The following is a 19,883-nucleotide window of genomic DNA, read 5'->3' as shown; positions in this document are numbered from 1 at the left end:
TAAATAGACTGCCTACTAGTATGGCTGCAATCCTCATACATTGTAATCCTCATTGCTTTATGTACATTTCCTATAGACTGATTTACACACGTATGATTCATTGTCTCTGTGTGTGATGTAAAGTGCTAGGACATCTTACACTGGTATGAGTGGTGCTATAAAACAAAGGAAATGTATGTGAGAGAGGGGCTACGGAAAGATGAGAGGCACTGTTGGAGGATGGTAGTGGAGGAATCCGTAGAGGTGGTGGTCATTGGGGGGCACCCAGGTAGATAGAATACTTTGTGCAGGATCACACATGATCAAGCCAGAATGCCATAACTAGAACCTGAGATTTGGAATTAAATGTTTTGTAAGCGCGCCATAAACCACATTGAGTCCCACAAATCTCAAATGTTGCAGTCTTAATATGTAAATGTCCAACAACATGGTGCGTGCTAGAACCAAATGCTGTCAGGTTTATTAGTCAGAATTAAACAATACAAATGACAAATACAGTTGAGTGACCTTTGATGCTTTGACAGATCTATTTATTTTGGTGATTTCTAAAGCAACATATTTTAAAAGAAGAAATAAATAACTCTCGAACTTGTGATATTTAAAATGTGGATATGAATTAAAGGAGTGTTTCAGTATTCCTTCTATTTTTTATGAAAATGGTCGTTTGTAGTGGTGGGAGGGAGTAAGGCAATGAGTGAATGAAATAGGCCACGATCTCAATAGAGAGGTATTGCGGTTTAAAGGATGAATGCGGGAAGGATTGCTATAGGATGAAAGGTAATCTTAATCCTTTCATGGGTCTTTTGTGCAACATTGATATTGTGATGAAGCTTGCTGAACCTTTCATGCTAATGCACTACATTTATAAATGTATTGTTCTACACTGAGTAATAATATTGGGGGTTCTTTGTCAGATGGCGAGGGTTATTTCACATAAGGGATGTGTACAACTGGCATCATACTGGTTAAGATCCAAGGGACGTTCTTCATAATGGCCACACATTGCACGTAGCTACAGCATGCACATGGCAGTTGTATGTTAATGCATGGAATGTATAGTACTTCTCAGACACTGCCGGCAGAGGCGTGTGTGCCCCGAAATAAAGAAGCAATAGTCGATCCGCAAAGAGAACCCTTTTTAGGTTTTGCCTGGCGAAAGCTGCGCTCTGCGCAGCTTTTTCGCGCAGGCGAAAACCTAATGACTATAGTAGGGGAGACAGGAACGGCCCCCGTCTTCCATTGGCTAGCTCCATAAATGGAGGCTAGCCATTGGAAGACAGGCCTGTCCGTCAATGCCGGACCAGATTCGGGGGCGTTCCCGAGAATTTTTGGCTTTTGGCTACGTCACGCTACGTCAGCCGAAAGCCGATTCCCGGTAAGGCCCCCGAATCTGGTCCGGCATTGCCGGCACCCGCCTTCCTGCTAGGGGCCGTGAGAAGGAGCCTCGCTGAGAGCGCGTGGAGCGCTTTTGCTGACCTCTAAAGCCGGTGCCCACCCGGCAGTGTCCCTTTGTTTCCCCGCCGCGGCCCCCGAAGCCGAGTTCCCCAGAAGGAAGCAGCCGTCCGCCTCCAGCCAGGGCCATGCTGGGATTGGCCCAGCCGGCCGAGCCTCCGCCGCGTCATTGGGAAGAGGAGTGGAGAGCGGGAAGCAAGAGATCTGCTGGAAGCTGTCCAGGTGAGTGTTTTTTTTTTGTTTCTTACGCCTGCCCTGACTTACTGTGTATATATCCGCCCCATCCCTGAAATGCCCTACAGTGGATTCCAGACTTCTATACAAATAAATGTCCTGCCTTCAATGACGTACCAGTCGGATATGAAAGTGAAAAGTGAACCCGAGAACAATAACCCCAGAAAAATTAATCTGCAGAGTCTGCTAAGAGACTGAAGCTATGTGCAAACAACCGGGAGTTTAGGTTGTGTGTACCTGTGGTCTGTGAGTTCGGGCTGCGTATCAATGATCTGTGGGATAGGCCGTTTCAGTGAGTTCGGGCTGTTGGTGGGTGTGTGTGTGTAACAATGTTTACAATGGTCAATGTATAAACACATCAACAATGTATTGTGCCTGCCTGTAACAGGGATCTATGTGTTGAATCTCTTTGTAACTGTCAGTGAGTTAAGGGTGCGTGTGGCCGTCAGGGAGCTGAGATTCTGAATAACTGATCAGTGAGCTGCGGTCATTTGCAGCTGGGATTGGAAAACAAAAAAGTTCCCCCCCCCCCCGCCACCCCCCCGCCGTCACCGGCGTCCAGAGCAAAGCTCATTGCACTGGGTAAAGGGCAATAGGTCACAGAGGCTAGCGCATCCCTTCAGATTGTGCTGTAGATTTCTGTTGCTCCAAGTGACTTCTTTCATTTCACATGTAACACTGTGATCTTGGGCACATTTATCTCACCGGCCTATGGATTTCTGATGCATAAGAAGCTTGAATAGGAACACCCCCACCTTGTCTACAAAGCTTTCCACCCTCGACTGCAGGGCTTTCCGGTTATCCTACACCCCGCCCCACTCACAGTCCCTCCATTGTGTCTATGAATACACCCTGCTCTGGGCACGTAAGCCCCACAATGCTGGGCCCCTCACGCCCTCCGTACCCAGGCCTGATCTTGATGCAAGAGCGGTGCAAATATTTGCAGTGCGTTGGATTAGTGTGGCCCTGTGGGGGTGTTATCTGCTCCTAACTTTACAGCACTTTCTTAAACCTGGCTGTAGAGGGGCTCTCTAGGCGCCGGTCCTTAAATAAACACGAAATATCTAACTTTTGCGAGTAGTGAGAAGTTTACAAGACATCAAAGGCGAGGCCAGAGCAGTCCAAATGGTGACGTGTAACGTGCAGTAAGCCCTAAGTCTAAAGGCCCGGACTTTAAACCCTTACCTCAGCATGTCTCCCAGAGTGCAATCTCAAATATGTTTACACCTTTTTTTACACCTACCTCCCTACATCGACGCCATGTGTGTCCTAAGCAAAGTTCTCGATGTCACGACTTTTACCTTTTCAGACATTCCCATTTGTAGGTTCGGTTCTGTTCTTCTCATTTTATTGGTATTTATCCATATTTTGGTTGGTGAAAACATGAATTTCCAGTTAGTACATTTTCACGCTTATTTAAAGGATAATGTTTATTAACAGCATAATACAAACATGAGAGTTATAAAGAACATTTGGCAATGTAAACAATTACAGAGGTTATCAAAGGTGAACACTTTTTACCACGTGGCCGACTTTGTATCCAGTAGTCGCCACCACGGTAAGACCCCCTGCCACTGTCAGTCATCACGCCGCTCGCACTCTCGTCCTCTGATAATCACCCCGTACTTTTTGTCTTTTCTTTAGTCTTCCGAAGAGCACCTGGACATCCACAGAGCGCAGCAGGTGAAACGTGCATTATTTTACATTCCTTCCCGCTATTGGTTCTTCCATGATTTCCTCCCCCCCCCCCCCCCCCCTGCCCTCCTCTGTGACTTGTATACCTTTGTGGGGTTCTTCTTGTGTTATTGACACACGATATTAATATCCTCTTTCTATGTAGACTCGACTAAGGTCTCTCCCAGAGACTGTTAACCATGCACTACTTGAGCTTCTTACATGTCACTATATGACACTATATTACCTTCTCCTACCACTGTCCGGTGTCACCTGCATAACTGCCTTTATTCATTCTCCAGTGCGTTTGTGTGCTTAATACACGTATCATTACGAACTCTCGTCCTTTTCATTTACGTGACCCCCTTCTATTTGCCTGTAACTACGCTTGGGCTCGGGCTTGCAGTGTGTGTGGGGGCTTGCAGTGTGTGTGGGGGCTTGCAGTGTGTGTGGGGGCTTGCAGTGTGTGTGGGGGCTCGCAGTGTGTGTGGGGGCTTGCAGTGTGTGTGGGGGCTTGCAGTGTGTGTGGGGGCTCGCAGTGTGTGCGGGGGCTCGCAGTGTGTGCGGGGGCTTGCAGTGTGTTGGGGGCTTGCAGTGTGTTAGGGGGCTCGCAGTGTGTGTGGGGGCTCGCAGTGTGTGTGGGGGCTTGCAGTGTGTGGGGGGTTTGCAGTGTGTGGGGGGGCTCGCAGTGTGTGGGGGGGCTCGCAGTGTGTGGGGGGCTCGCAGTGTGTGGGGGGGCTCGCAGTGTGTGGGGGGGCTCGCAGTGTGTGGGGGGGCTCGCAGTGTGTAGGGAGGCTCTGTGGGTGTGTGGGGGGGCTTTGTGTGGCTGTGTGTGTTGGGGGGCTCTCTGTGGGTGTTTGTGTGTGTCATTTGCGAGAGATAAAGCTAGGGGCATTGTAAATGACAATGCCATTTATTTATGTTAAAAAAACATAAATAAAAATATTGTCAAGAGCAATGCCAATAGCTCAAACTTTAACAAAGGCAAAACCATTGCATTGTAAATGCTTGTTTTGTGTGGGGAGCAATTATTTAGATTCTGCGCCACTTTTAGCTTAAGTGTTCAGGTGCATCTCTGAACACTGCCTCCTCTGGGCGAACGATGCAATGTGTGGAGGTGGTTTGACAGCAGTCCAATGAATCAATGTAAAGACTTAAGTCAACACTAAAAATACAATCACATTACAATTTACATAATATACAAAAGGAGATGTTTAACCTGTTTACTGCGGCAGACATTCTGCCAAAGTGCGGGCGTTCGACGCAGTGGGCGGGGCTGCGTCGGCAGTTGACTGACAAGAGCACGCAATGGGTAAAAGGAAGAACCAACAATTACTATCCATGAACGCAGCCTGGTCATCCCTATGACAAAAACAGGATATCACCGTTGACTTAATTGTGGCCTTTTTCTGAGGAAGGCACTTTCCAGTGCCGAAACGCGCGTAGAATATAACAGTCGATCGCATTTGAGCCACATTGTTCTTTTGTGAATATGAAAACCGGACATCAATTGTTACCATCGTTAATGTCACCAAATTGCTGTTTTTAATTGAGTCTAGATTTTGGGAGAAGTATGATTGCAGATATGAATGGAACAAATTATTATCAATAAAATATATTTTGTACTCAAGAAAAATAGTGATTGTTGGTTCTTCCTTTAAGCATCTCCTTTTGTTTATTATGTAAATTGTAATGGGATTGTATTTTTAGTGTTGCCTTAAGTCTTTACATTGATTTATTGAGCCCTGCCTTAAGGAACTACACAAAATGGGGTAAGTCAATTTTTTTTTATACCCCCTGAACCCTGATCTGTGCCAGCTGCCACTAAGTGTCAGTAATATCTAGTGAAGCCCCTCTTCGTCTGACCACACACATCACTAGTTTGGAATGCACGAAATGTAATTTTCGTTACAAAATCAGTGCTTAGTTAGTTAAAAAAATAAGGGGCAGGGCCCTCGTCAGGAGGCCACTGCAGCTTGCACCACACATTACCCCTGCTATGCTGCCAATGATAGTAACAACACAAGTACTAACCATCACACTCATACAAGTGTAACAGTTATATTTCAGGCCCCCATAGCTATAAGAATGGCTTAGGCGGCAAGTACTAATAATTGTTAATATATATTGAACTAATAATTAACTGTTATCGTGGTCATCTCCAAATTAGCCAGACTGAGCTACTTTGTGTCAGAATGTCGCAAGGACCAGTGTTGACAAATAAATGCTGGTGCCGAGCACCGAAACTACCTGCATAAATTAAGCACTGTACAAAACATCATATAACTAAGAACACATTTAACATATGAGCGTGCTTCCTGTGTCACCCATGCACTAATAAAGGTTGATATAGCTTCTTTGATACAAACGTTGCTTATAGTCATTTATGTGCATTTGTTCCTGCAGCGCTTTAAAAATAAAACACCAAAGTTGCCTTTCTTTGAATTACACAAATAGCCATAGGCATGTCGATATTTTCTCAACACGTTGAAATATTTGACATTTCTATATTTTATGCCATAAATGGAACGACTCCAGGGAAACACGCAAGATGACCCTGCATTTTTCCGTGTTTGTTCCGTTTACTACGTTTTTATCATTGACTGTAAAAAAATGAAGGTGTTGTAACCAAAGGCATGGTTAAGGGCAGCTCCTTTTTGATTTACCTGCCTCTTGAATAATCTTCACATAGACACAAATATGTTTTTGAAAAACAGAGCAGAATGGAATGAGACAACAGACTGCCATCATAGGTTGTGGGGAAGAAAATCTGCCAGAAACTCCGTGCCTTCCACTTTCCATCCCTTGCACCCAAATGCCCAAAAATCCTATGTCTTTGTGACTATTTTATCTTTTATGGCTCAGCTCTGCCTGATCAAATGCCCCAAGCTCTCCCTTTTTGAGGTTGTTATCTTTGCTACGCATTATGGTTAAATTGTAAATTTTCCTTTCCTCATTCGCCATTCTGTATTAACCTTTATGGCTCTTAAGTTGTAATTGCAACACCCTACTCTTGCAACGCTCCTGCACCTATCCTTACCCATAAAGCTCCCCACACTTTACTAAAACGTTGAGATTTTAATAATGTTAGGAATTGTATCCGTTTTGACACTGTAGAACACACTCAAATGTTTTATATTGTATTGTATATCATTATATTTCCATGTTCTGAGGCACCAAAGAATGGTTAGCCTAAGTATGTTAAAAGAACATCGAACCCTAAAATGTGTTAAAGTCTTTAGGTTTGAAATCGGTAGCATGAACATCTTCTCCTATCAAAAAATCTGCATTCACTCACAAGATTTTGGGACAATGTAAAAAAGATTTTTACTTTCTGGGGAAACCCCAGAAAAACTCCACTTTTATGTGGCTGTTGGCATTCAATGTGAACACCATGGACTGAGCAGTCTAGGGCTAAATGGCACTGGACTCTATAGCCTTTAGTCTTCTTCACCACTATTGCGGATTGTTATTCAATGAGATCAGGTCACCTCTAGCAAACTAAACCAAAAGGTATTTTCTATCCTCCAGGTACCAGTGGTCCTGTCCGGATCTACTCCACATGCATTCGATACGCAAGAGCATATCTCAACTATTTCAGAATATAGAGCATTATCAAGAAACAATGCCAATACAATAACAGTCAGGAGTCAAGCAACCACATTCACGAAACTGGTGCATGTGTTCGGTTAGAGCATACTGAATAGATCAAAAACATTCTTGATCAATCAAGAATGTCGGATTGTTACAGTTTTTAACATTTCATTCATGAATACAAGAAATACATGCATGACTAGAGATGGGGCAAAATCTGTATAATGAAGAAAAAGATAGGCCTTTTCAAAGAAACCTTTCATAAAGTGTTAATGATAAACAAATCTAAGCTCTCCCCAGCACATATGACCATTTAACCAGTCACCACATTGAACTCATTTAGTGAGGTTCAGTTTCATCTATTCCGTCATTAATGGAGAAAGTAAGATGCAGGATGTGCAATAAAAATACACGATACAATTGAGTGTAGAGATACCAAACTCAAACAATTGAAAACCACTAAATTAGTTAATGTTACCCTAATATTGTCAGCTAGACATTTTAGGCAATGGTAAGCATATCAAGAGTTCCGCATCCTCAAAGGGATGCGTTACAGCCACAAATTACTCTTACCTTTCAAGGCTCCAGATTCGTAAAGGTGATATATGATCACAACAAGCTGTCCCCGTCACAAATGAACTGCAAATAAGCATCAAGTAAAAGTTAGACATGCATGAACAAACTCAAGAATACATTACATTGATTAATGGACCCCCACTCTGAGCGAATACTGGAAGCCAGTGGCCGCCAATTTTGATGATTAGAAACTCAAACCAATACACAAAAATACAGAAACAAGCATTCATTAAACAAATTACACAAATTATGAAAACAAAATCAAAATATTCCTTATAATGGAAAATGTGGGGCTTTTTTAAATTCAACTGAGGCCACCCACCATTCATACTATATTCTGTTTGTTATATTTGTACTGCTCGCACAAATCTGTCTGAGTCTGAGGACTACAACTTAATTTTTAGACTCCAATTGCAAACAGTTTCACACTTATGGAACTTTTCAAAATTATAATTTTTACATCGGCTTCTTTTACTATATAAACATTAATCTGTCACTATTTTCTAAGCAGTCGTAGAACTCCTGAGTAGGAGTCACGGACCCCTAGATGTCCCTGGACTACAGAGGATAGATACCTTTATGCAGCCTAGTATAAAGCAAAATATGTGCAACATTCATAGTACTGTGTTCTCTTCTTATGGCTAAATACCAAATAAACATATAGTAACAACGGCTGCTTATGTCAATACTTACACAAAGAATGACAGAATATCACTCGTACATATGGTGGGTCAATAGTAGCTCAAGAATAAATCAGCAGAGTCTGGCCAATGAAGGATAGACCTGGCACCTCCAGTCCCCGGTAGCTTGTCTCCTTCCCAGTATAAGAATTGGCTTGGTAGTTTGGTTTGCCCTGTTCCCATCATGCACTGGGACAGGAACAGACTAATTTGCATATAGCCAGGTTCTGAAGCTGGGATGGTGCAGTGAGCTAAAAAACGATGATGGATCAAGCCCTGATCTCTTGACTGGGTAGGAGTATTCTGCATCATTCAGAAACTCTGTCCATCATCTTTTCCAAAATTGATTTTATCCACACTATGTGTGGGAGGGTATACTCAGACGTGAGTCCCTAGCTCATTGCACCATCAGGATTCAAGCAAGCCGGGCCGACGAGGCTGAAATGCCAGAAACCGGTCCCCGGTAGCTTGTCTCCTTCCCAGTATAAGAATTGGCTTGGTAGTTTGGTTTGCCCTGTTCCCATCATGCACTGGGACAGGAACAGACTAATTTGCATATAGCCAGGTTCTGAAGCTGGGATGGTGCAGTGAGCTAAAAAACGATGATGGATCAAGCCCTGATCTCTTGACTGGGTAGGAGTATTCTGCATCATTCAGAAACTCTGTCCATTATCTTTTCCAAAATTGATTTTATCCACACTATGTGTGGGAGGGTATACTCAGACGTGAGTCCCTAGCTCATTGCACCATCAGGATTCAAGCAAGCCGGGCCGACGAGGCTGAAATGCCAGAAACCGGTCCCCGGTAGCTTGTCTCCTTCCCAGTATAAGAATTGGCTTGGTAGTTTGGTTTGCCCTGTTCCCATCATGCACTGGGACAGGAACAGACTAATTTGCATATAGCCAGGTTCTGAAGCTGGGATGGTGCAGTGAGCTAAAAAACGATGATGGATCAAGCCCTGATCTCTTGACTGGGTAGGAGCATTCTGCATCATTCAGAAACTCTGTCCATCATCTTTTCCAAAATTGATTTTATCCACACTATGTGTGGGAGGGTATACTCAGACGTGAGTCCCTAGCTCATTGCACCATCAGGATTCAAGCAAGCCGGGCCGACGAGGCTGAAATGCCAGAAACCGGTCCCCGGTAGCTTGTCTCCTTCCCAGTATAAGAATTGGCTTGGTAGTTTGGTTTGCCCTGTTCCCATCATGCACTGGGACAGGAACAGACTAATTTGCATATAGCCAGGCGCTGAAGCTGGGATGGTGCAGTGAGCTAAAAAACGATGATGGATCAAGCCCTGATCTCTTGACTGGGTAGGAGTATTCTGCATCATTCAGAAACTCTGTCCATCATCTTTTCCAAAATTGAACAAACTCAAGAATACATTAAATTGATTAATGGACCCCCACTCTGAGCGAATACTGGAAGCCAGTGGCCGCCAATTTTGATGATTAGAAACTCAAACCAATACACAAAAATACAGAAACAAGCATTCATTAAACAAATTACACAAATTATGAAAACAAAATCAAAATATTCCTTATAATGGAAAATGTGGGGCTTTTTTAAATTCAACTGAGGCCACCCACCATTCATACTATATTCTGTTTGTTATATTTGTACTGCTCGCACAAATCTGTCTGAGTCTGAGGACTACAACTTAATTTTTAGACTCCAATTGCAAACAGTTTCACACTTATGGAACTTTTCAAAATTAAAATTTTTACATCGGCTTCTTTTACTATATAAACATTAATCTGTCACTATTTTCTAAGCAGTCGTAGAACTCCTGAGTAGGAGTCACGGACCCCTAGATGTCCCTGGACTACAGAGGATAGATACCTTTATGCAGCCTAGTATAAAGCAAAATATGTGCAACATTCATAGTACTGTGTTCTCTTCTTATGGCTAAATACCAAATAAACATATAGTAACAACGGCTGCTTATGTCAATACTTACACAAAGAATGACAGAATATCACTCGTACATATGGTGGGTCAATAGTAGCTCAAGAATAAATCAGCAGAGTCTGGCCAATGAAGGATAGACCTGGCACCTCCAGACCGGGCTCTGTGTTTAAAAAATCTATGCTCTTAAAATTCGTTCATAATTCTGATGGGCAAAATTAGTGGCGCCATTTTCCTCATGATGTGAAATCCTAGAACAAACAGATCAAAAATCTGCCTATCCCATGCAGGCTAAACTCATATGGGATCTAGAAATCTTGCAGGTTCTACCCCAGTAAAATGGCTTGAGGCATTTGGAGCACGGATATGGGGCTCGGTTGGGTGTGTGGAGAGGCATCTTAAGTACTGACTTATTACAGATTCAACTAACCGCGATCCATAAATGGTAACTTGGGCTGGTCCTGTTTGTGAAAGATTTGTATGATTTGGGCTTACATGTGAAACACAACCTGAACTGCAGCCTGAACACCAGAGACCAGTGTGCTGCTGTTACACTGAGCAATTAATAACAAAGCACAAGTGCAAACTTATAGCTCCAGTATTTTGACATTTGTACTTCTGTGGAAAAGGACAAAAAATAATTTGGTTAGAATTATTAAATTACAGTTATACATTAAATGTGGTATTAATAGATCATCACTTCTCAAATGAGATGAGCATTTACATGTCTTTAATTGAATAACCAATAAACTCCAGGGGGTCTATTACAATGTCCGCCCGCCACCATACCTGCAAAAGGGACCACCCACCATATGTGCGGCGGTCATATGATGCATATTAGGATGCACCCGCCACACTGGCGGGCGCATCCAAAAAAATTTACATTGCGGCTGGCGGTGCTTTCAGCAGCACCCGGTGCAATGCAAAAAAGGCATGTAGTGCATGCAAATGCAGGGGGTACCATAGACACCCCCCATGTGCACCCCCCACCCAACACCCTGGGGGCCCGGAACAGGCCCCCAGGGACAGTTTGGGGATTTCCCACTGTCAGCAAGCACTGTATAACGCCAGGCTGGGGAACTGACTGAAGGAGCTCTGGAGCACTGAAGAAAGGAAGAATGTTAGACTGATCTTCTTCTTATACCTGCCACCTTGAGAAATTTCCTGAAGGAGACATAAATGAATGAAACTCATTTTAGAAAGTGTGCACATACATGAGGGTGTTGTAGCGCTGAAGAAAAGAGAAAAAAATAAAGAAAGAGAGGGCAGAACATGAACACTGATAAGTAGATAGGACCGAATCTGGTACTTGCAGCAGCCTATTCTACTAATTTCGTAAACAGCCATGTTTTCAGCTACTTCCTAAATTGCATCAAGGAGGCTTGACCCTGCAGCGAAAGAGGGAGTAGGTTCCACCATTTACCTGCACATGTGGAGTGTTAACAAAGCACAAAGAGCTGGATCTATGGTTTCTACTTGGCTTATACCAAGAGAAACAATCTTGTAGGTACTTTGGGCCGGTCCGATGAAGGGCCTTGTGAACCATGCACATGGCCTTGAAAATAATCCTTTTTCGTACTGGAAGCCAGTGAAGATTTTGCAGCGATTCAGACACAGACCTAAATGTGAGAATTTTTAGAAGTACTATTGCCGCTGCATTTTGCACAGCCTGCAGCTTCCTTATCACACATTTCTGAGGACCCAGATACAAAGCATTGCAGTAGTCCAGCTTAGAGAAAATAAGAGCTAATATAACTGTCTTCTGAAAGTCATGGGGGATAAATGGGAAGATTTTCTTTCAGAATCTTGAGCACAAAAAAAAACAGAAGAGGTGATCGAATTTATTTGTTCCAAAAAAGATAATTCTGTGTCAAATATGACTCCTAAATTTTTAACTTTCGGGAGTAGGTAACGTGCCTAGGCTCAACGGCCACCATGAATCATTTCAGAAAGAGGACTCCTTTCCAAAAAGCAGCACTTCCGTTTTGTCTGTATTCAATTTCAGACAATTATTGTACATCCACAAAACCACTTGGGACATGCAGTTACAGAAATTTCTAGCCTCTTTATCTACGTCAGATGAGATAGACACCTCTATCAGTGTATCATCAGCATAGGAGAACACAGCTAGTCCTTGACTTTGAATGAGCTTGATAAGGGGGCTAACATATACATTAAACAGCGTGGGCTGAGGGAGAACCCCTGAGGAACACCACAAGGTACAGAGAAGGGTGATGAACTCACTTTCCCCAACTCCAACAGTTGCTGCCTATTGCTCAAGAATGAGTGCAACAAAGTCAGAGCCGAGTTTCTAAACCCAAACCGGTGGAGACGTTTTACGATGAGTGAATGGTGAACCATGTTGAAAGCAGCAGAGAGACCTAATAAAATCAGTGCTGCTTTTCCACCCTTATCGATTACTAGTCTAACTTCCTATCAGGCTGCTACCAGGGCACATTCAATACTGTGATTTGCTCTAAAGCCATATTGTGAATGATCGAGCAAAGAATTAGCATACAGAAAAGCTAAGACCTCCTCATTCAGTGCTTTCTCAAGAATTTGAGAACATGGCTGGTCTTAATTCTATTCCTATCCAAAATGGATGGATTCCCAGTGAGGTCGTCCGAGTTTCCCCATTTTGAGACAGGGTCTACCTTTTTTTTCTTGTGACGTCATTTCCTACTGAGACCATATATAAGGAGGCCTTGGTCAGTGAAGGTTGCATTGCAACACTCATATATCTTTAATATTTGCTGTGTTCATTGCACACTGAGATGGTTTTTTTAAATCTGATTTTTGCTCCTTTTTTCTGTTGAACTTATCCTAGCGGGATTTTCTCACCTAGAAGACATTTATGCTGGGCTCTTTCTCTACACTGACCCAGAGTAGATTTTGGTGTCTTGATTAACATCTTTTACAACATTTATTATATTCCATCAAGAACTACCAATATTGCACAACAAGGCATAGATAGTGAATAATCTCTCAGGTGGGACTAGGCCAGTGGCCATGGGGATGGCTTCTCCCTCGCTCTTGGTGTGCATCCTGGTGGTGCTCCCTTGCCCTTCCGAGGCAGCCCTCGGGTTGCCCTTCTGCCATCCTATAATTCCAAAGTAAAAGTCTTCATTCTGAGGAATCCAGAGAGTCTGCAATGGTGTCATGTTCTATGTTCATTATGCATGTTTGTGCACAAAATGCTAATAAAACCAGTTGACAAAAAAAAGAACAGCCAATACCGCCAAAAGGTTTTTTTCCTTCTTTTGTTGCTTTTGCTTCCAGATTGTGACCATCTTCAGCAGACACTCAACACCTTTCAAATTAATATTAAGTGCAATGAGATATCTTCGCTAGTGTGAGAGTTTCCCTTGCCTTGGGCAATCAAGGAGAAAACCAGAAAGGCCTTCAAAGCATCACATTTGCAGTGATTTTGTCTAAAAATTAAAGAACTGTTACAAAGCAGAACATGTGCTAAAAAGGTTCAATGTCATACAAAGATTAGGCATTCAGTTCACTGTGACAGTGTCCAATGTGCTAACAGGATAAGCATGATTTTATCAAAGGGAAACATTAAGATGAGGAGTAAAAACAGAGGTCAATTGGTAACATAATAAGTAACAGTATCCAAAGTTTCTCTCAGGTGCTTGAAGCCGGCTCTGACTAAGGTTGGGCTTGCCAAATACCACGGCTGCATATTCTGGATTTCATCTCATGTTTCTTTTCTTCCAACATCATGCACTTCCTGCTCATTTATTTCACTCTAGCACGCTCTTTTCCATCCCTGCTCTCTCCCTTTGCCAATGTTTTTCTGTCTTTCTCTGCCTTCTCCTTTTCTCCACTTGTGTTTTTCTTTCTCTTGCTCTGGATCAAAGTCTGATCAGGAAAAATAAATGCTGGTTCACAAAAATTAGTGCTGGTGGGCCCCACCTGCAACACCGGCTCATACCAAGCACTGAGTAAAAGAGATTCTCAAGGAGCATCCCATCGATCTTTGATAAGGACCCATCCATTTACTTCAGCCTCTGCCAAGCGACGAAAAACCCATCCCTTCCTTAATATTGTACACTATTGCAAACAGTTGACTCCTCTCTATGGAAGCAGGTGCCTATTGAGACCACATCCAATCTGGTCTATTCGCCACCACCAACTGCTGTGACTGCCAGTGACAATATGCATTGATATCATCTGTGGTCAGGCCTTAGCAAGAGTATACAAAGGCCAGTAAAGACTGTTATGCATACACCTACAGGCTCTGAATGCTGGCTATTGTTTACCTAATATTTAGGATTTTCGCAGGTGCTACTGTGTGGTGAGGGGTACTATTGACATGTAAAGAACTTTTTGACACAACAAAAGAGGATTTATGGATCGAGGGGGTCAGGTGGTTGTGGATGCTTCTTCTTCGGACTGCTCTGTACCGGCTTCAGATGAGGGACTGGCAAGTCTGGCCTCGGTGGTGTCCCCCAGTGGCCCTTAGATCTCCCTATTTCAATACTCTCTTTCGTCACACTATTTTGAATTGAGCTTTGTGGGTTTTGCGCATGATGAGTGCGCTGGGAGGAGGCAGTGCGGTTTCTCTATTCCTATGTTGTGTACACCGCACCCCTGTGGGCCTATGGCCATTTTGTAGGGGGATGCCTTTTCTTTGCTGAGCAAGCTTACTCCGTTATTTCTGCTTGAAGTGCCTCCATTATGAGAACTGATTACTGTTGCCTAGTCTTAAACTTGCTGGCATTGTTTGGTTTATTTATGTATTGTTTTATTGCGATGTGCTGTAAACTGATTTATTGAAGGAAGCTGCCAGACATGCTACCACTTTGCATGCAGCGCTTATTAGAGCCGGTGGTTTCCAGTGCTCGGCACCAGCACATAACTATCAACACCGGCACTTGTTACAGTCCACCACATGGTGACGCTGTTTGTCTACTTTGGAAATGAGCATAAAAACTGTTGTTTAATAATTTAAGATAGAGAGGGGCGTGGCTAGCAGCCACCGAGAATGGCCGCTGCCTAAAGGAACTCCCACTTCCCCGCAAGGTATCCTGCCCTATCCTGTGTCATCCACGAATGAAAAGTCGGTGCCGTACTTCTTACCTGTGGTGTTACAGCTGGCGGGCTCAAAACCCGGAGAGTGAGTGTTTGTAACCCTTTTCCTGAAGACGCAGAGACGGCGGAAATAGTGGCCTGCTGAAGCGGACGTTCGAGGCCCGGAGGCGGCGGCAGCGAGAGGGTCCCGGAGTGCCCGGCGGAGGTCTGGCAGTCGAATGGGCGGACACGGGGACTCAGCAGTCACGGTGAGAGGCATCAGGCCGAGCCAGGCGTGGTGCCGGGGCCCGGGAGGTGAGAGCCGAGTGACTGGTGCTCCCAATTGAGGCCTGGCTTGAAGGCCTGGTGCTGCAGCTTGGCGTGAACATCGTGAAGGAGCTGGCGGCAGGCGGAGCCAGGTAAATTGGCAGAAACTGACCAGGAGGCCCGGAAGGCAGCTGGGAGCATTGGAGAGAGGAGTGGACCGCGGTGTGGTGAGGCCTTTAGTTGGCGAGGGAGTCGGCACTCGGTGGCAGGCATATCTGGAGGCCAAAAGCAAGAGAGGCGGTGGGCCTCACAACTTGAAGCCCTGGTTGCGCTGCGCGCTGGGCCTCATGTATCTGGACGGCGGCCTGTTAAGTCGGGACAATTTAAAGGGGAGGGGGGGGGGGGGGCACGATGCCCTTCATTAAAATATAGCCAGCATTCCTACGGCCAGCCGCTCTGCTCGGAACCCCCGCGCTCTATTTAAGCGGCGCATTTAGACACTGGAGGCTGTGCTGTACATAATAGTTTGCTGCCGGTGTGACCCTCCAGAGTGCGATTTGGCGTCTTCCAAGAGGTGGCGACCGCAGCCTGCGCACATTGGGGTTGGTGCCCTGGCCTCGGGATGCGGGGGACACGGTCCCTACATTTGATACCAGGGAGCCCTCACTGGAAGACCTGAGAGACGTGTGGGCATTGTCTCGAGTCACGGCTGCGTGATTGCAGAGACAGCTAGGTCGGGTTTGGCGTGCATGCAGAGCGAGGTGATAGAATTCACTTTTCGATGCCCTAATTACCCTATGATGATGTGCGAGTTAGCATCATATGACTAACTAATGTAGTTCGTATATGCACTTATGCTGAATTTCTATTCTCATTCATTGCCTATATTCAAATGTATGTGTGACCATATTAGTTTCTTAGCTTAGCCTGTGTACCACCATTTTGCGTAAACCCTCTGTGCCTGCGGGCCCTGCTCGCTCATGCCCCTCCCGCAGGAATACAGAAATATACTAAGACAGCAGTTTTCGTTTCTCGGCTTGCTGTGGCCGAAACTAACAAGTCTCGTTATCAGTAATGTTCTCATGCCCAGAGACGCCGAAGCCTAGCTCCATGGCCCTGAGCAGATATAATAATGTATCCTTTGCAGGTGCAGATGCCTGCTGTATGAGAGCATTGTTCACTGGTCTGAGGCTCGGTAATTTTCCACAAGGGGCGTACCCCTCGTTACTGTATTGCATTATAATGTATTGCTGTGATGCAGAGAGACAGTCCTCTCGTTCGCACTCCTAGGAGTGAGGTCGGACAGGGCCCTCTCATATGAGTGTTGTTTGGCCTAATAAAGACTTTTGTTTATTCTTCTCCACTGTCCGGCTGACTTCCTATATGGTAATTATAGGTGAGTGCGGTAAGTCACTCGGGTGGATTTGAGCCACGCTTATCAGATGGCGCCCGAATAGGCACCCCGCGATAAGGATCTTTCTCACCCGTAAGTGGGTAGCAGAAGACCGGGGACCCGCTGGTCGGCACGGTGGGCCCGGGTACCCATCTGATGCCGAGCTTGGTTCTCGCAGCGCTGCCCCACCCTGCTGATCGGGAGAGGTCCCGGTTCGGATCTTACGCCGGGGTCCAGAAGGCGGAACTTGAAGCTGACCGTGTTGGTCCTGGCAGCCGGAGGTGGAGAACGGTAGAGGTCGGTGCCGCCTACGGAAGGTGAGTGGTCCACCTGTGATTTTTGCAGGAACGGGAGTGTTCCGGGAGACTAGAGTGTCTCCAATGGTTTGAGGAGCCGGTGTGCTCCTGGGGCTAGTGTGCTCCGGGGAACTCAGAGTAAGAGTTGGTGCTCTGACAGACTTAACGAGGTTGGGGATGCATTTGGAGGTAATTGTTTGTAGCGATCCGACCGAATGGTACTGTGGTGAAGGCGTGGCTCATTGTGGGCAGACTCCGGTACTTACCCTGAACTCCTAGTGTGGTGGTTCAGTGGAGGTGAGATCTGGGTTTCCCGCGGTAAAGTGCGCAGTGATCCATAGTGCCGCACGGGTGGCGGATCTGTTCCCCGTCCTCAGAACAGTTAGCGTACTGTTCGGTCTGCGGTAGAGTCCAGGTTCCCCAGGACTTGGTCGACGGGCCTTGTCCCATTTGGTAACACGTGTTTGGAGATATTGTATTTGTGTATGCGTGGTTTTTTTTCCGATGTATGTCTAGATGTGTGTGTGAACGAGCTCGAATTTGTGATTCAAGGTAACGTAGTCTGTGGAGAAGTGCTACTTTGACATCGAAGTAAAGATGCCGTGTTTTAGCAAGTTACGATGTTTTGGATGCTGTTGTCGACCCTCAGATACTAGACTGGCCGAGAGCCAACCTGCACCCCCTGAAGGGACACCGAGTTTTTATATGTATGTCAAACATGGACTGGTCCCGATTTTGTTTGGTACTTTGTGGCATCGGTACACTGCTGATAATGTGGATTTACAATGGCCTTTGACGGGTTCATTCGATGAAGCCAAGTTGGATTATTTGCAAGACAAACTGTTTGCTAGGCGTAGCCGTCAGAGTATGTTTGATTCTTTGCGAGTGTGGCAGAAAGAGGCCAGGAAGCGCAAGCTGAGAGATGAGAAAGAGGCTTATAAAAAGTCCACCCAGACTATGGCGCAGAAGGCGAGAGAGCAGGTGGGAAATGAGAATGCGCTACGTATGGAGCGCGCAGATAGACTTTGTAGGTTGAAAGAAAATAAAAGTTATGTAGTGCGAGAGGACGACCCAGATGAGATGGAGGACATTTTGAATACCCGACCCCCTCCCCCTTATGCCCCGCAGCCCTTGTACCCCTCCTTGCCACTTTCGGCCCCTAGTAGTGACGTTCCGGGTCCTTCAGCAAGTGCCCCCCAACTGTCCTCGCCTTCGACGCCCCTCATTTCTCTACTCCAGACCACTTCACCTACACCCTCACAATTTTCTTTAGCACTCCCTACTGTTTCAGCTAGTACCACCCCCAGTCAGGAGATGCTAACGCCGAGTCGAGGCGCAGGGAGCGGATTACTCTCGCAGGTACGGAAGTTGCTTACGCGGTCTACAGTTGGTTTAGATGAAAAGAGTATGGTGGCTAATCAGGCATGTCAGTGGGCCAGGAATAATATTTATTCGTTTGAAGATATTTGGTCCACTATGAAAGATTTTGAGCCCTTGATGCAGCAGCACGCTTTGTGGCACATGTCCAATGTATTGATACCGCTATGGGAGCAGGGATATGGAGGTGTGGCCCCGGCGGTTTTACGAGACATACAGGCTGGAGCATATCGAACGAACACAGGGGTGAAGGAAGTGATGAGTAGTTTGCGTGCACTATTGCAATACAGGAATGAATTACCCTCTGCCGGCGCACCCCATTTCCCAGGTCTCCACCCAATGCGCGAGGTGCACCCTATTTTTCATCCCGAGGTCCCCGAGTTGCTAGACCCAGTAACGAGGGCTGTTACCAGGAACAGGATAGATGCGCATTTCCAGGAGCAATGGGTGTATACGCCATGGAAGAGAAGTGAGGTGTTGTCATTGAAGGCCCAGTTACCGGATTCTAGAAAGAACCCGACTGCCTATTACAAAGAGCTTACAGAAGCGGCGTCTTCCACTGTGATGACGTTGGCTGATGTTGAATTGTTTTTCGGGCTTTTGGTCCCGGTTGATGTGTGGCGGCAAGTGAAAGGTACTGACCATACGGAAGAGTTAGGAGGTACGTGGCAGGAGTTGCAGGATTGGGATAAGGAGCGTAAGCCAGGAGAGAAGCCGAAGGCTGAAATATTAGCTTTACCAGGGCGCATAATAAAGTATATGCACTCCCTCATCCCCCCGAAAAAGGTAGATTGGGACAAGTTGACGGCTTGTAAGCAGAAAAAGGATGAAGCGGTCTCCGATTTCTTTACAAGGTTTGAGGAGACGTTTATGGACTACAGTGGACAGGATGTGTCACAAGATGGCGGATTGCGGCTTTTTGTTAATAGGTTCGTCATGAACTTATTGCCTGAAATTTCAGCTAGACTGCAAGCGTCGGAGAGCACGTGGACAACGTCCTCTCCTTCGGGAATACTCAGTATGGCGCAATATTATGAACACAGGGAAAATGAGAGTAAGGACAAGCAGGAAAAGAAGGCTAAGGATCTAAAGACAAGAGTTTTGTTGCAGCAAGTGGCTAGAGGCAGAGGAAGGGGTGCAGCGCCGAGTCGGGGGGGCGGCTTTGGGAGAGGTGAGAGTAGGGAAAGGCTGGGACCGAATCAGTGCGCCAAGTGTAAGCAGGAGGGGCATTGGTGGCGAGATTGCCCACTGCTCCAGTCGGGAGGCGGTCCAGGAAGGGGACGAGGACGAGGTGGTGGTGATTTTGGGAGACATGCTGCGCGGTCAGAAGGAGGCGGGAGACCGGGAGGCAATTACTTTGACAATGGGGCAGACAGACAGCAGTCGCAGAGGGGCGGTGGTCAGTACT

The 19,883-nt window shown here is 45.6% G+C and overlaps 1 protein-coding gene across 1 annotated transcript in view; it reads right to left on the bottom strand.

Moving 5' to 3' along the window:
- Positions 1-19,883, bottom strand: part of FBXW4 (F-box and WD repeat domain containing 4) — an 880,740-nt gene that overhangs the window by 294,860 nt on the left and 565,997 nt on the right. Inside the window, exon 6 of the mRNA XM_086922659.1 lies at positions 7,528-7,593. Coding sequence (XP_086778785.1) covers positions 7,528-7,593 — 66 coding nt within the window. The remainder of the gene's footprint in view (positions 1-7,527; positions 7,594-19,883) is intronic.

Source organism: Lissotriton vulgaris, chromosome 5 (genome assembly GCF_964263255.1).
Source record: "Lissotriton vulgaris chromosome 5, aLisVul1.2, whole genome shotgun sequence".
NCBI classification, from domain to species: domain Eukaryota; kingdom Metazoa; phylum Chordata; class Amphibia; order Caudata; family Salamandridae; genus Lissotriton; species Lissotriton vulgaris.
The sequence above is the reverse complement of the archived record's forward strand: the minus strand, read 5'-3'. Positions and strand labels throughout refer to the sequence as shown.